Source organism: Cyclopterus lumpus, chromosome 19 (assembly GCF_009769545.1).
Source record: "Cyclopterus lumpus isolate fCycLum1 chromosome 19, fCycLum1.pri, whole genome shotgun sequence".
In the NCBI taxonomy this organism is placed as follows: Eukaryota; Metazoa; Chordata; class Actinopteri; order Perciformes; family Cyclopteridae; genus Cyclopterus; species Cyclopterus lumpus.
The window spans coordinates 14322517-14337876 of NC_046984.1; the positions used below are offsets into that span (position 1 = coordinate 14322517).

The following is a 15360-nucleotide window of genomic DNA, read 5'->3' on the forward strand; positions in this document are numbered from 1 at the left end:
TACATTACAAAAGGAAACCAACTTTGACAAGACTCTGTGGTTCATACATTTAATCATTTTTTAAATGAATTGAATGAAATCAATACTAATATAAAGATATCCAAAGGGACTCCAGTTATACAGTATGTGTGTTGTGTTTGACATCTCTTTGTGGTTAGACTGAAAAAATGTACTCAGATCAGTCCTAGATATTAGACAACACACCTTAGGAAGTATGAAGTTTCACTGGGCCCTTACTTTTTCCTTCAAGAACTGAGAAGCCACAAACTGCATTTTCCGGATGGCCAGCTGGGTATCTTCAGGGGAAATCCCGAGATGCCATACGGCCCGTACTGAATTTCCAAAATAAGGGTACATGAGAACTTGTATCCCCTGTCCCAGTGCTGCCTCCTCTCCCTCGCCAACCTGACCCATGCGGTCACAGAACTCAGAGGGGCTGAAACTGGGCTGTAGATGGAAACGCACAATGTTGGTCTCCACGGCAGCCATGTCTACAGCAAATAGAGGAGGGTCGCAGTCGAGCAGAGCTGGTGAAGAAAAGAGAAGAAGTTATGAGCAGGCAGTTCATTATTTCATTTTCAGAATGATGAGCTGATCACCTTGAGCAAAGGTTTTTGCATTACGGTGATCCTCCTCCAGTCTTTCAACCATCTCCAGTAAAGCCATTTTTCCAGCTGCTGCTAGTATACCAGCCTGTCGCATCCCCCCACCCAGAGCTTTACGGCATCGCACTGCCTTGGATATGAAGTCTCGGGGTCCAGCCAGCACGGTCCCCACGGGGGCACCCAAACCCTGGTACACACAGCGTAAAGTGAATATGACTTTGAGAAGTTCTGTTTTGGTCATCTACAAGCTCTTTGTTGGTTCACATCAATTTGTATGTTCTGGTCAATTATGTGAGTGTGTGTTTTGCAGTCCCACCTTGGAGAGGCACACACTGACGGTGTGTGTGTGCTGCAGTATGGTGGATGGAGCCACCCTCTGGGCCACAGCAGCGTTCATCACTCTGGCTCCATCCATGTGAACTGACAGACCGTATCTATCTGCCAAAGCACGAACCTTGGAGATGGAAACACACCTGTGAGAGCTGCTCTTATATTCTGTTGTAGTAAGGAAAGAATTTATAAGTGTAACACCCGTCCCATGTAGCTATATAGTATTATTTGAATCTGCTAGGTGTAGTAGTACTATGGGTGGGGTCCTGGGTACAGTTTTAAAAGTGATGGCGCTATTACCTGTTCTTACAAATTAATATAATGGTTCTTACAACTGTTGCCCTCTTATTCTGAAAACTGAAATAACTGGCGGAGCCTACTATAGAATTACGGTAGCAAAATACAGTAAAAAAAACAGTTCATGAACTTTGACACACCCGATACTTCAACTGCCTTAAAATACAGTTTGGTATTCCTTAGCACGTATACAACAAACAAAATGAAATGCAGATCCCTTATGAAAGACATATCAAAAGAGAGAACTACTACGCAATATCAACAAACCCCGATAGCTCTGCAGTTGGTAAGACAAGCTAACAGTATGAAAGCAAAGCTAACCATATTGTAGCGACCCTGTAAAGGGGGCTTTGTACGACAACCCCTTCTCTCTAGTAATCGCAGTCATGATGGTCGAGGTGCGTGCCTGTGATTGGTGGAACAGAGGGAAGGCGGGGTTTGACCTGTCCAGGAGACAGGAGGGAGTTAAGTGTGTGTGACGGGAACCGTGTTGTTGTCGTTGTTGTTGTTGCTGTTGTTGTTGTTGTTGTTGTTGTAAAACTGTCGGTGCTGGTAGCATGTGAGTGTCTCGTGAACGGCTATCAATAAAGCGTGCCTCCAAGGACAATAACCTGTCTCCGTTTCATAAGCAAACGTAGCGAAACGCTACAATATTATGCTAATGCTAATCGCGAGTAGCATTAGCATAATATAAATTGTTTTACAATATAACATTTAGTCAAAGTATAGAAACCAATAAACATATTTTATTTACCTCTTGTAGATCACAAACCATAGCATAACTGGTCGTCAGCCACAAAGTAATGAACATTATTGCTCTCATACAATATTCACGGTTGTCAGCGTTAATTAGCTTCTGCCTTCCTCTAACAAACGATACCCCCTTGATCCGCTTAAGTCCCGCCCCTCAAGCTGAGAAGGAGATTTGATTGGACAACCCAATTAACACACAGAAAAAGTAAGATTGACAGATTACGCGGCTAAAACAAGTTAGGCTGTTAGACAGAAGGCACACACTGAATCGTGTACACAGCACACAAACGATGGTCATTTACATGAACTCTAACCTTTGAACTATAAAGATTGACTCTTATATTTATACACTTTTAACATAATGTTTTAGAAAACTATTTACATCCTGATGTTAAATGATCATTTGTATACAGGGCTACATAAGTACAACAGATATCCACACACACAGACACACACGCGCGCACACACACCTCCTGCAGGAAGGTCAGAGGCAGCACACGACCTCCCTTGACGTTGTGTGTGTTTTCCACACATATGAGGCGTGTGCGGGGGTAGTGGGGGTCGGGGTAATCATGGCGGATCTTTGATTCCAGCTCCTCCAAGTCAAATGCTCCATCAGGGAGAGTGGTCGCTGTGGTGGAGTGGACACCAGCTATCTGTGTCAACACACATACACACAATGAATGAATGTACATAGATGAGGAAAGATGTGCAGAGGGCCTGTCTGCTGCTGTTGGACACTCACCTGTGCGCTCCCTCCTTGCTCATAGATGTGTAAATGGGACAGATCGCCCACAATCATCTCGTCGCCCCGCTCCCTGCAGTGCACCATCACTGCATAATGAAAAGTGTGCACATTAATGTCCATTCTGACCTTGTGTGGGTAGATTCAGACTGTGCCAATGAACGCACAGCTCACCTGCGATGAGATTACTCATGGTTCCAGAGGGAACGAACAGTGCAGCTTCCATCCGGAACATATCTGCTGCAATTTGCTGTAACTCTGCAGACATTAGTCAAATACTGCAAGAATTAGGTTTCATTTCACATGTAAATATGAAGGGCTCCATCCATGCATTCAGATTGTGCCACCACAAACAGTAGAATAGGCTATTATACGTATATAATACCTAATATATACATTTCCTTTATATCTTTATATACACAAACATATTATATCCTGACTTTGAATAATCCATATATATATATATATATATACATATATATATATATATATATATATATATATATATATTCCAGTCCTTGATTCAGAGTAATTCAGTAATGTCAACTATTCATACATAAGTTGGTTCCGAATGTGGTCATTACTACACAAGGCTTCGGCTCTAACCGTTAACACTCGGGTCTTCCTTCATGACGTCATCTCCAACCTCGGCCTCCGACATTGCCTGTCTCATCGCCGGACCGGGCTTGGTCACCGTGTCGCTGCGGAGGTCCACAACCCGGCCGCGGGCCGCCGTGGCCGGCCCTGGATACCTGTGTTTCCCGTTGTTGTTATAGCCCCGCGCGGACCTCCGTACCAGCACGGCAGCGGCTGCATCGCGTGCACTGAGCGGTTTGCTCGAGGCGACGACACCGAGATTAAAACATTTGAACAAAACTCTGCTGGAAAACGTTTTCAAATACATGATGCTGCTCTTACAACTATGTCCATGTGATGTTTTGTGTTGAACTTTGGATCTTGTTATCGATAATCATTCAGCGCAAGTGCAAGTCAAGGAAAGTTAACGGATGACCTATCAGCCCATCAGCATGCACCGAGCAATGTACTCCTCTAGGTGTCGCTGTTATCCAACAAAGCTAATTATACTGCATACGAACTCTGACCAATGTTAAAGGTTTCTTTTGCGATGAAGTCTCTACTTCTGATTCTATTTGTAATCTATGTCATTTCAAACGGTATCCTTTTTGGTAATATAATCCAGAAAATTATAAATCGTTCATTTACATGTTCAGATTAAACCAAATAACATGGGGGTCACTGACCTGCAATCTTAATCCAAATGAATGTGTTGTTGTTCCTTTTGTTTTAAAGAAGAGTTGGTAAGTTCTATAGTTACAGTTTCTGGTAGTAGTGTTGCACTGAACTGAATTACATTCAGAAAGTACTAAAATTAAATATATATATTTATTACAACATTTTATAGACAGAGTAATGAAGTATGGGTGATCATTTTATTGTGACTAGGACTGCAACTAACAGGTATTTTAATAAAAGATTAAACTGTCAGAGGGTTTTCTCAGTCGATCGATTGCTTGTTGGTCCAGAAACATTTTAAAAAACATTAAAGAAATGTACTTTAAGGCATTGTGACATCTTTAAATGAGCAATGGTCCCAAACCCAAAGATAATTAGTTAACAAAAACACTAAAAATAGATACTTTGAGAACATGGAACCATCAAATGTCTGAATTGTAATGATACAATTTAATGACAATGTTTTTCTCAGCAGTGTACCAAACATATTAATTCATTTTCACATAGAAACACAGATTATCTCGCACTATAACAATTTCCCTCTGAAAATCCTGCTTTTTCCTCAAGGTATTTTCTTCAATCTGCTGATATAAAAGCTTTCGTAATTACCAAAATCATAAAATCAATCTCTTTCACTAAGATCAGTCACATCAATATTATATTATACATCCAGGGTAGTATCAGGTTTCACTGGGCCCTTACTTTTTCCTCCATGAACTGAGAAGCCACAAACTGCATTTTCCGGATGGCCAGCTGGGTATCTTCAGGGGAAATCCCGAGATGCCATACGGCCCGTACTGAATTTCCAAAATAAGGGAACATGAGAACTTGTATCCCCTGTCCCAGTGCTGCCTCCTCTCCCTCGCCAACCTGACCCATGCGGTCACAGAACTCAGAGGGGCTGAAACTGGGCTGTAGATGGAAACGCACAATGTTGGTCTCCACGGCAGCCATGTCTACAGCAAATAGAGGAGGGTCGCAGTCGAGCAGAGCTGGTGAAGAAAAGAGAAGAAGTTATAAGCAGGCAGTTCATTATTTCATTTTCAGAATGATGAGCTGCTCACCTTGAGCAAAGGTTTTTGCATTACGGTGATCCTCCTCCAGTCTTTCAACCATCTCCAGTAAAGCCACTTTTCCAGCTGCTGCCAGTATACCAACCTGTCGCATCCCCCCACCCAGAGCTTTACGGCATCGCACTGCCTTGGATATGAAGTCTCGGGGTCCAGCCAGCACGGTCCCCACGGGGGCACCCAAACCCTGGTACACACAGCGTAATGTGAATATGACTTTGAGAAGTTCTGTTTTGGTCATCTACAAGCTCTTTGTTGGTTCACATCAATTTGTATGTTCTGGTCAATTATGTGAGTGTGTGTTTTGCAGTCCCACCTTGGAGAGGCACAGACTGACGGTGTGTGTGTGCTGCAGTATGGTGGATGGAGCCACCCTCTGGGCCACAGCAGCATTCATCACTCTGGCTCCATCCATGTGAACTGACAGACCGTATCTATCTGCCAAAGCACGAACCTTGGAGATGGAAACACACCTGTGAGAGCTGCTCTTATATTCTGTTGTAGTCAGGAAATTATATATATAAGTACAACAGATCAACACCTACACACAGACACACACACACACCTCCTGCAGGAAGGTCAGAGGCAGCACACGCCCTCCCCGTATGTTGTGTGTGTTTTCCAAACAAATGAGGCGTGTGCGGGGGTAGTAGGGGTCCAGGTAATTGTGGACGAGCTTTGATTCCAGCTCCTCCAAGTCAAATGATCCATCAGGGAGAGTGGTCACTGTGGTGGAGTGGACCCCTGCTATCTGTGGCAACACACATACACACAATGAATGAATGTACAACGATGAGGAAAGATGTGCAGAGGGCTTGACCACAGGTGTCTGCTGCTGTGGGACACTCACCTGTGCGCTCCCTCCTTGCTCATAGATATGCATATGGCACAGGTCACCCACAATCATCTCGTCGCCCCGCTCCCTGCAGTGCACCATCACTGCATGAAAAATATTGCACATAATTGACTATTTTGAAGTCATAAAAGTGTATTCAGACTCTGCCAATAAATGCACAGTTCACCTGCAATGAGATTGCCCATTGATCCAGAGGGAACGAACAGTGCAGCTTCCATCTGAAACATATCAGCTGTAATTTCCCCTAACTCTGCAGGAATTAGAGTTGACAAATGATATTAATGTAATAAAAAAACAACCATCATAATTGTGGCAGACGTCATGCTTAGTTTTTAGTATTGACTGGTTATTATATATCATAACATATATAACATTTTGCGTGTATTGGTTTGTGAACTGTAGTTTGGAAGCCTCGAGCCTTGGCACTTAGGCCGGTGGCGTCTTGGTTTTTGGCAAGTGGCAGAAGAGGAGCTAAATACAGTCAACGCGATCAAACAAATTGTACTTATTATTCTGAACATTATCAGAGACTGAACCAACTTATTTCCATGTAAAGATGTAGTGGAGTGACGTCTACCGGAGCAGAGAATAAAGTCACTCTCCCTCTGTGTGTGCTGTTATACGAGCTCCTCCTTGCTTGGTTGACATATTTTGGGTGTATATTTGACATATTTCTTTTAGTGCATGTTCATGCATAGCACCCATACTCACTTTGTCGTAGTTTTCACTGTTAGCCGCCGGCTCAACACGTTGACAGTCGTTGAGAGGCATTTAATATGTTTGGGGATCTTGACACCCAGACCAGACAGCGCTGTGTTAACGACTTTAACTTTATGGTCTATTTTACTCTGAATGGGACTATTGTGTACCAAATGAACATCATGCTGTATTTTATTAAACACAATATGGATCAATATTCCTATGTGACCGAAGAGCTCCATGTTTTAAGACAGATAAATGGAGAGTGCAAACAGATCACATTCGATTCCTTTGTCTCAGAGGTTTGGAAGGATGTCACACTTGTTTCTGTCTCTCATCCAATCAAAAAGTATTGATATTAAGAAGGGAACCAAAACAAAATATTTCCTAATGCTCAATATGTGGATGTGGTGATTTATCTGATCTTACTGACACTTGTGGTCCAGAATAACACATCACATGTGAGAGTTGCTGGATGGCACACATGCTGTATAAGGTCAAATAAAGAGGTCGTAAACTTGTGCTATAGGTTGTGCTATCAGTCATTGGACTGATTTGACATGACAAGAAGGAGAGTAATGCTGTCAGACGAGTCCAGGCACGCTCATCCTGTCAAGAGTACGTTAGCTCCATCTGGCAACAATATTACATTCTTCAGAAAAGTAGCCTCAGAACAACGTGCACCCCCACGAATTGCAGGTGCCTTAAAAAATAATGTTAGTTTCTGTAATTCATAAATATGTCAGTTGCTTTGACTCTCACCTCGAATCGTCTCCTCTCCTTTCATCAGGTCATCTTCAAGCACGGCCTTCGCCATGGCCTGCCTCATTGCCGGCCCGGGCTGGGACATTGCGTCGCTGCGGAGGTCCACCACCCGGATGTGGGCGGCCCGGCCCGGTCCTCGGTACGTGGGTTTCTTGAGGTTGTGATAGCCCCGCACAGAGCTGCATCCCACGGCTGCTGCTGCTGCATCTCGTGGCCCGAGCGGCTTGCTCCAGGCGACGAGACCACGGCTCAAAACAACTTTAAACAAAACTCGGCTGGAAAATGTTTTCAAGGACATGATGTTCCCCTTTTTTTGTTTTTACCATAAAGAGGTTCCAAAAAGTTCCACATGAACTTCCATAAGAGCTCTCAGCAAGTGTGACAGGTTATGAAGATTGCAGCCGTACCTTCTCTCGCTGACACCCCTCCCACCTGCTCTCCAACCTGGTTTTTAGCAGCACCCTCCCACATTAAATTACATTATTTTTAAATACAAAACACAAATGAATATTATATAATACAGATTAGATCAAATATGTAATAAACTGAAGATTTACCGAACAAAAGTCAATTTAAGAAAGAATCCTCTAATCCAGGGGTATTAAATTAAAATTAAACTAGGTGCAGATAGAGTTTTTTCCTCGTGCATCGGTCCAGGACATGTGCATTGACTGCGAGACGGTCATCCAGGATTCATAGAACCGTAGTTACATCCGTAACTTTCATTCTCTCTATTCACCACCATCTTTTCTTCTGATACAGACAATCGGTGAGGAGTAGGATTACTTTTCTTTTGTGATCCAGCCCCTGTTGATAAGATCTTGCATGCAAGGCACATTTATTTGTATAGCACATTTTAACAACCATGTAATTCAAAGTAATTTAAACAAGATTTAAAAACAATTAAGAACATTCATTAAAAACAGTCAAAAAGCAAGAAATAGAATAAAAGTTGCAGTGCAGTTTAAGAAATGAAATGCAGTAGTGAGATGCAGAAATTGATTAATATCCTTGCATCTGGTTCAATTGCAGGTACTCCTTCACTTCCTGTGAACTGGTTTTGGAGCACTGATATAAATCGTATGGACAGGAGTCGGATCCTTCAAAGTGCGTGTGCATTTTCAGTGTTGGAATGCAGCTGACGTCCAGGTCATCTTTTGCAAAGGCATTGCAATCCTCTCAGCATTTGTTTTGCAATAGCCATGCATCTCACTGGTCAGTGACAGGTGGATCCCATGCTTTTCTCAAGGTTGGACATAGTATGATATTCCAACAATGAGGACTATTTTATGCTTGCCCGTTTTCACAATCACTTCCTCATTTTCTGACTGGTAAGTGTGCATTGACTGTATGAAGGTCTCAGCAGCAGTGGAGTCAATGCTATACACATACATCTGTTGTCACTCCCGGCTGTTTTATTTGTGTATGTATCATTTCCTCGATCACGTTGAAGCCTATGGGATCCTCAGCTACCTTCAGGTCACTGCACACATGCTCTGGAATACTGGCAATAGAACCCTATAGTACCCAACCAATAAATGATCTTTCTGTCATGGCTGCAACCCCATTTGGTGTATCTGGTCCAATAAGTTCATAAATCTGATAAAGTGATGGAGGTGTTTAACTCTCCGGGCATCTTTCAACACTGTTGCCTGTGCCCCCGTGTCCCAGAGTGCTCTAACAGGTATGTTGTCAAAGCTACATTTCACCCCTTTTCCTCACCTTACACATATTTGGTAGTTTGTGTTTTCTTTCTTCCTCCTCAGTTACCTTTTTCTCCACTTGACTTATTGCCACACAGAGAGGCTTGTGACCAGGGTTGCATAATTCCGGGAATATCATTTTGAACTAAGTTCACAGCTCCAAAAAATAAACTTGTTCAGTTATTTTTTCAATATGTTGCGAGCTATAATTGAAATCTCTATCTGTCTGCAATACCGCTCTTGGCCTGTCGTATCTTTTAAACGGCTGTGATGTTGAAGAATGAGGATGAAGGAATCTCCGCGGACACTGTTCTTTTCCGTTATAATAGAGTTTATTACAGAGAGGAATCACAGGTCAGGACGAGCGTCTAGATCACTCGGAGAAGCTTCTCGGCCAGATGGAAGTTCTGACTTGAGAGTCCCGGCAGCTCAGTTTATATAGGCACTTCGTCGTGCACAGATACCTAACGTGACTCCGGAACCCCCAATCTAAACACTTACTTTTCAGACACAGGAATGTGTACCATATATCAAGATTAAGAAGTAAGGGACGAGGTCACACAAAGGCCTCTTAACAGGTGCCCTTCGGGCACAGGGACAGACACCTCTCCAACAGGTCAAAAGGCAACTATGTGGAACGGTATCTTATAAGCCAATCTTCTCAGAAAGCGAAGAATATTTGGAGACAAACCTCTAACCCATACCTGTCTGGACTCTGCCTCCTAGAGGTCAAAGGGCATTCTTTTTAGTGAGATGGTATCTTGGGAGCGAGCTCCTAAGGCAGCTGCGAATACACCACAGACCTCTACGCAACTCGGCGCTCTCACACTTGGCAGGCATAGGGCTGAAACGTTCAGACGCAACACTGATGACAAAGACGTTCAAAAACAACAGAACGTTTTGTGTTTACTATGTTTCTGGCAGACAATGTTCGCAATCAACTGCATTCAGGATCCAGCTGAGCTAGGCGTGCATAGTCTTGTTCTCAATTACATTTAAGTTCCCTGTTATATGCTTTTGCAAATAAACTTTTTTTTTTCAAAATTCCCAAAATTCCCGACACAAAAATCCCGTGGAAACTTTCCGCCCCTTTGCAACCCTACTTGTGACTGAACACCCTGGTCCTCCTCTTGCAGGCAGTTGTGGCATCATCGGGACTCTGAGGGTTGTTGTTGGGTTGCTGTGGGTGTTAAACAGAGCTTGACTGCCACATATACCGACTCAACACATGCAAACCTGGGCGCACAAACAACATGCAGCGACTGGATCTGAGTTCTGAGAAAAGAACAACTTTATTTTGCTCAGGTGCATCAGCTTATATAGCCAGTCACATGACACACTCACACCTGAAATGCATCGGCAATAATTGGGAGCACAATCAGTTGCTTCAATTAACAGTGGGTCCCTCGACTGCAACCCTCTCCCATTTCCCTGAGACTGGTAAGGAGCCCTGCACCCACGAGACAAATGTCCAGCTTGGCCACACATGAAACAGTGGTGACAGCTTTCTCCTTCCCCTTTGTCCTGGCAGGCCATGCAGCTTCTCTCCCATTGCCTGTCTCCTGTTTGGTTTTGTGTCTGTGCTCATGGAAGCCAATACCATATTTTTATTTTCTGCCATTTCTGTTGTCAGTTTCCTCACGACTGTATGGATGTCAGTCTCTGGTGTGTGGCTGGTTGTCAGAGGCTTTTCTTTCTGGTCTCGGCTGCTCCTCCCAGCCGGTGCCGTTGGGTCAGCTCATACACCGGCTGACTTGACTGGATTTCTTGAGTGTTGTTGAGTGTCTTTGTCACAAGACGTGCTGCCTCATTTACGCTTTCAAGGAGCATCTCATCACTGACCGCTGGGTCCTCCAGATAAGACTTTATCTGAAATGTAATGTTATCACTCTACAGCCCTGTTCCCACGGACTTCAATCAAATCAGGGCTATACTGCTCCCGTGATTCATTATCCTTTGAAGCAAACAGCAGCCTGTCTTTGAGTTCTATCGCCCCGAAGAGGAAGTTTTGAGCTGATTCTTTCGGTTCTTGAGATATGCTTATGAGTCCCTGGTAATAATAATAATAATAATAATGCATTTAATTTATATAGCGCTTTTCATAGTACTCAAAGACACTTCACATAATTAAAACATCCTAAAAGCTAAAAATAAATAAATAAGAATAGCTAAAATACAGGTAAAACAAATAAAACAAATAAATAGGGACTTTGAGTCGCTCGGACCCTGATAAGAAAACAAAAACAAACAATCACACATTAAAAGCAGTTCTGAACAGGTGGGTTTTGATATGGGATTTGAATGAGGAAAGATCAGTGCAGTCTCGGATGAGTTTGGGGAGAGAGTTCCAGAGGGAGGGGGCAGATATGGAGAAGGCTCTGTCACCCCACGTCCGGTGCTTGGTCCTATGTGGGATGGACAGGAGATTGGCATCAGAGGAGCGGAGCTGACGGGATGGAGTGTGGTGGTGGAGCAGGTCGGTGAGGTAGGAGGGGGCCTGATTATGGAGGGCTTTGTGAGTGAGGAGAAGGATTTTGTATTGGATCGTTGTGGGACGGGGAGCCAGTGAAGGCTCTGGAGAACAGGGGTGATGTGATCACGGGAACGGGAGTGGGTGAGCAGGCGAGCAGCAGAGTTCTGGATGTATTGGAGTTTGTTTAGGATTTTGGAAGATGTGCCATAAAGAATACTATTGCAATAGTCAATTCTGGAGGTGATGAAGGCGTGGATTAAAGTTTCAGCAGCAGATGAGGAAAGTGATGAGCGGAGACGGGCAATGTTTTTTAGGTGGAAGAAGGAGGTTCTGGTGATTTGTTTGATGTGATGTTCAAATGAGAGGTTGCTGTCAAACATGACTCCGAGGTTGCGGATGTGAGGGGAGGGAGACAGAGTGGAGTTGTCAATGGTGAGGCAGAAGTTGTGACTGGTTTTGGTGAGAGATTTGGGGCCGATGATGATCATATCTGATTTATCACAGTTGAGTTTGAGAAAGTTGGTTTGCATCCATGATTTAATGTCAGTGAGGCAGTTGGTCAGAGTGGAGTGAGTAGCAGTGGTAATGGTACAGGTCTGATGTGTCTTCCTCCTCATAGTGCCCCTTTAGAATCGTCATTAACTTTGTGGTAAGATGGCGACATCTTCTGGCCGTTGTTGATATTACATACATTACGGTTTAAAATTAGTTAGTCGTGAAAACTAAAGAAAAACAATTAGTAGTAATCTTTAGCGAGGACAAGATCAACCATTTCACCACGTCACGTCACCCCCCCCCCCCCACACACATACACACACACACACACAAACACAGCCACACAAGCTGTGAAAGTAATCAGATGAGCAAACATTATTTTAAGCAATTATTTCAATTATTTTCACGATATATTTTCATGACACCTCGTGAAATAATTGAAGTAAATACTAGCACCTACTGAAAAAAACAAGCATAACCAGACAATACTAAAAACATTAAGCATGATGTCTGCCACAATGTAGGGCTATTATAATGTGACGCGATGGGAATAGGACTAATGTTATTTGCGGACCACATTTTACTGTCTATGTGTTGTACCCCAATGACATGAAGCGTGACATCTCCTCTGTTAACCCTCCTTGAGCGCACCTAAAGAGCACCTGAGCGGTCACCAAACTATTTTTCTCACACTGTCTTCTGTTCGTTAAGAAGAATTTCTGAGTTATCGTCAGCGTTGAATACTGAAGTTACTAATTCCCCCTCAGACACACTGATCACCCTCTGCTCTCTGAATGATCTGCTTTTCCCTCAAAATATTCTCGGTCACATTCCTCTACTTTTCGACAATTATCTACAAACAGATTACGTCGTGATTTGCATCGAGTATGCTTTTAATGTAACTGTGTCCGGCATTAATCCTCAGTGGCAGTGAGGCATGCACATGCGTAAATGTGTCTCTGTTGCATCTGTGTGTGTCTGTCTGTCACTGTGTATGATGTGTGAACCACGAGGGACACCCTCAGATTCTTCAGGGGTCACAAACCTGCTTTTGGCTTGACCTTTATCCCGCGCCGAATGTAAAGCTGACTCCACCGAGCTGTCAGCCATAATCCATTTATCTTATGATAAAAGAGGTGAAAGCATGTGCACAAATCTGCATCTCCCTAGGTACACGTACACAAATGCTTTAAAATAATGGGGCCATGGACTGGGGCCAAACTGAACTGGTTATATCTAGGCCCGTAACCCTATTTTATCGGCAATATAAACCCTGGCTCCCTCATGTCTCCGGGACTTGGTTCAATATTTGGAGGCAACGGCTTGTGGTAATTTATCTACCGTGGACTGAGATTTAGGTCTACGAGGGATTTGCATTCATTACAAAACTACTCCCACCCTCCCTCTGACACTCACTTTTTTCTTTCTGACCCACAAGTACATCCACAATGTTACGATTACATTCACATCTCCCTCCCCTTCACACACATTTCCCACTCGCGCGCATCCTCTCGCTGTCTTGTCGGATGTTAATCACTCGATAAAGGTCCCAGTGTGTGTTATCAGGACCGCACCGCACTGTAGTTAAAGTTGATATTGCCAGTAACAGAGCCAGGTTTTATGAGCCATAACAAGTCGTCATTAAAAGTCATTAGCAAACATCAGCGTCGTAAAAAAGGCCACAGTCGGTCTCCGAGAGCCCCACAAGAGCCGCGAACGGAGAGAGATAAAGATGTAAGCAACACAGAGCGGCGACGGGGAGCTGTGATGAGAGTGGGAGACGGCCTGAGGAGGAGTTAGTTTTTTTCCGGGATCCCGGTTTGCTCCTGTAACCTCACACTTTGGTCCGTGTGTGCGTGTGTGTGTTGTTTCTCTCAGATGCCTTCCAGCATTCCTTGCCTCTGTGTGGAGAGGGGAGAGTGGTGTTTGGAGAAATATGAATTAGAGAAAGAAGAAGAAAAAAAAGAGGCAGAGAGGGAGAAATGAAGGAGAGGGAGAAATATTGACTCCTTCTGGGAAGAGCGAGACGGCAACGCCTTTCCAATAACCATAAACCCACTGGGCTGAAAATAGACGGGCCGAATGAATAAACGAATGTGTTCATCCCACACGAGCTCTTCTCTTTCACAGAAGGAGGGGAATGGAGGTGACCCCCCTTCTCCCTTTCTCTCTTCTCTCTCATCTCTCTCTCAGGCCATCATTTCTTCACCATGACGAAAGCTATTAACTGGAACAAAACAAGGTGTTTATGGGAAGCCTTCCCTCAAATGAGGTTTCTCATACACACACTAAAGACACACACACGCACACACACACTCTTCCCTCTGCAGTCTAAAGGTGTCGACATCAGTGACTGTGAAACAAGAGTAACATCTGTTTCACATTTAACCCATTGCAACCCCCCCCCCCCCCCCCCCCTCATATGTCAAGGACGACATGTGGACACACACACACACACACACACACACACACACACACATTGCTCTGAAGATGCAAGGGAAGCTCAATCGGGGCAGTTCTCTGCCATTTTACGGCCAAAAGTATGTGAATGACTAAACATTACACACATATTATGTGATTCTTGATCATTTCATCGCTTGCAGGGATTTGCTCCCAATTCATGTCAATTATGTTTATACAGCCCATATTCCAAATCACAAAATTGCCTCAAGGGCTTTACAATCTGTACACTGCTCTATCTATCTATCTACTCTATCTATCTATCTATCTGTCTATCTGTCTATATATCTATCTATCCAATATATCTGTCTATATACTGTATCTGTCTATCTGTCTGTCTGTGTGTCTGTCCATACATCCATACATCTATCTATACATGCATGCATACATCTATACATCTAATCATCTATACATGTATATAGCACTCTGAGATTCTTTTTGAATGAAAAGTGCTTTATAAATAAAATGCATTATTATTATTATACCATACATACATGTATACATACATAGATGTTATACATACATACATGCATCTGTCTATGCATATATACATACGTCTATACATATCGTTGACTCATAAAAGCCACATGAAAGCAGTAACAAGATCAGATTTTTTCTTATTGTATTACTAATGTAGCCAAACTCAGGGACTTCATGTCAAGAGCTCATTACGCTGTTATTGCTACCGGGATTGACTACTGAAATCTTCTGATCTCCTGATCCTTTGACCGGTCCCAAAAAGACCTTTTAGTGAGTGTGATGGGTTTGTGCAGGTCAGTCAAGTTCTCCCACAACAATCAGGGAAACCCATTTCTTCACGGACCTCACTTTGTACAATGTGGGTATTGTCCTGGT

The 15360-nt window shown here is 43.4% G+C and overlaps 2 protein-coding genes across 2 annotated transcripts; both read right to left on the reverse strand.

The window, feature by feature from the left end:
* Window positions 1–60: 60 nt before the first annotated feature.
* Window positions 61–3741, reverse strand: LOC117748638 (probable low-specificity L-threonine aldolase 2). The gene is made up of 7 exons (XM_034558598.1): window positions 3337–3741; window positions 2905–2988; window positions 2731–2819; window positions 2456–2641; window positions 922–1059; window positions 600–792; window positions 61–527 (listed from the first exon to the last, which is right to left on the reverse strand). Exons 1-7 carry the CDS (start codon window positions 3632–3634, stop codon window positions 223–225), a joined length of 1293 nt encoding a protein of 430 aa, XP_034414489.1. The 5' UTR covers window positions 3635–3741; the 3' UTR covers window positions 61–222.
* A 930-nt stretch (window positions 3742–4671) lies between these two features.
* LOC117748639 (probable low-specificity L-threonine aldolase 2) lies at window positions 4672–7672 on the reverse strand. The gene is made up of 7 exons (XM_034558599.1): window positions 7372–7672; window positions 6077–6160; window positions 5905–5993; window positions 5620–5805; window positions 5371–5508; window positions 5049–5241; window positions 4672–4976 (listed from the first exon to the last, which is right to left on the reverse strand). Exons 1-7 carry the CDS (start codon window positions 7670–7672, stop codon window positions 4672–4674), a joined length of 1296 nt encoding a protein of 431 aa, XP_034414490.1.
* Between the last annotated feature and the right edge of the window lie 7688 nt (window positions 7673–15360).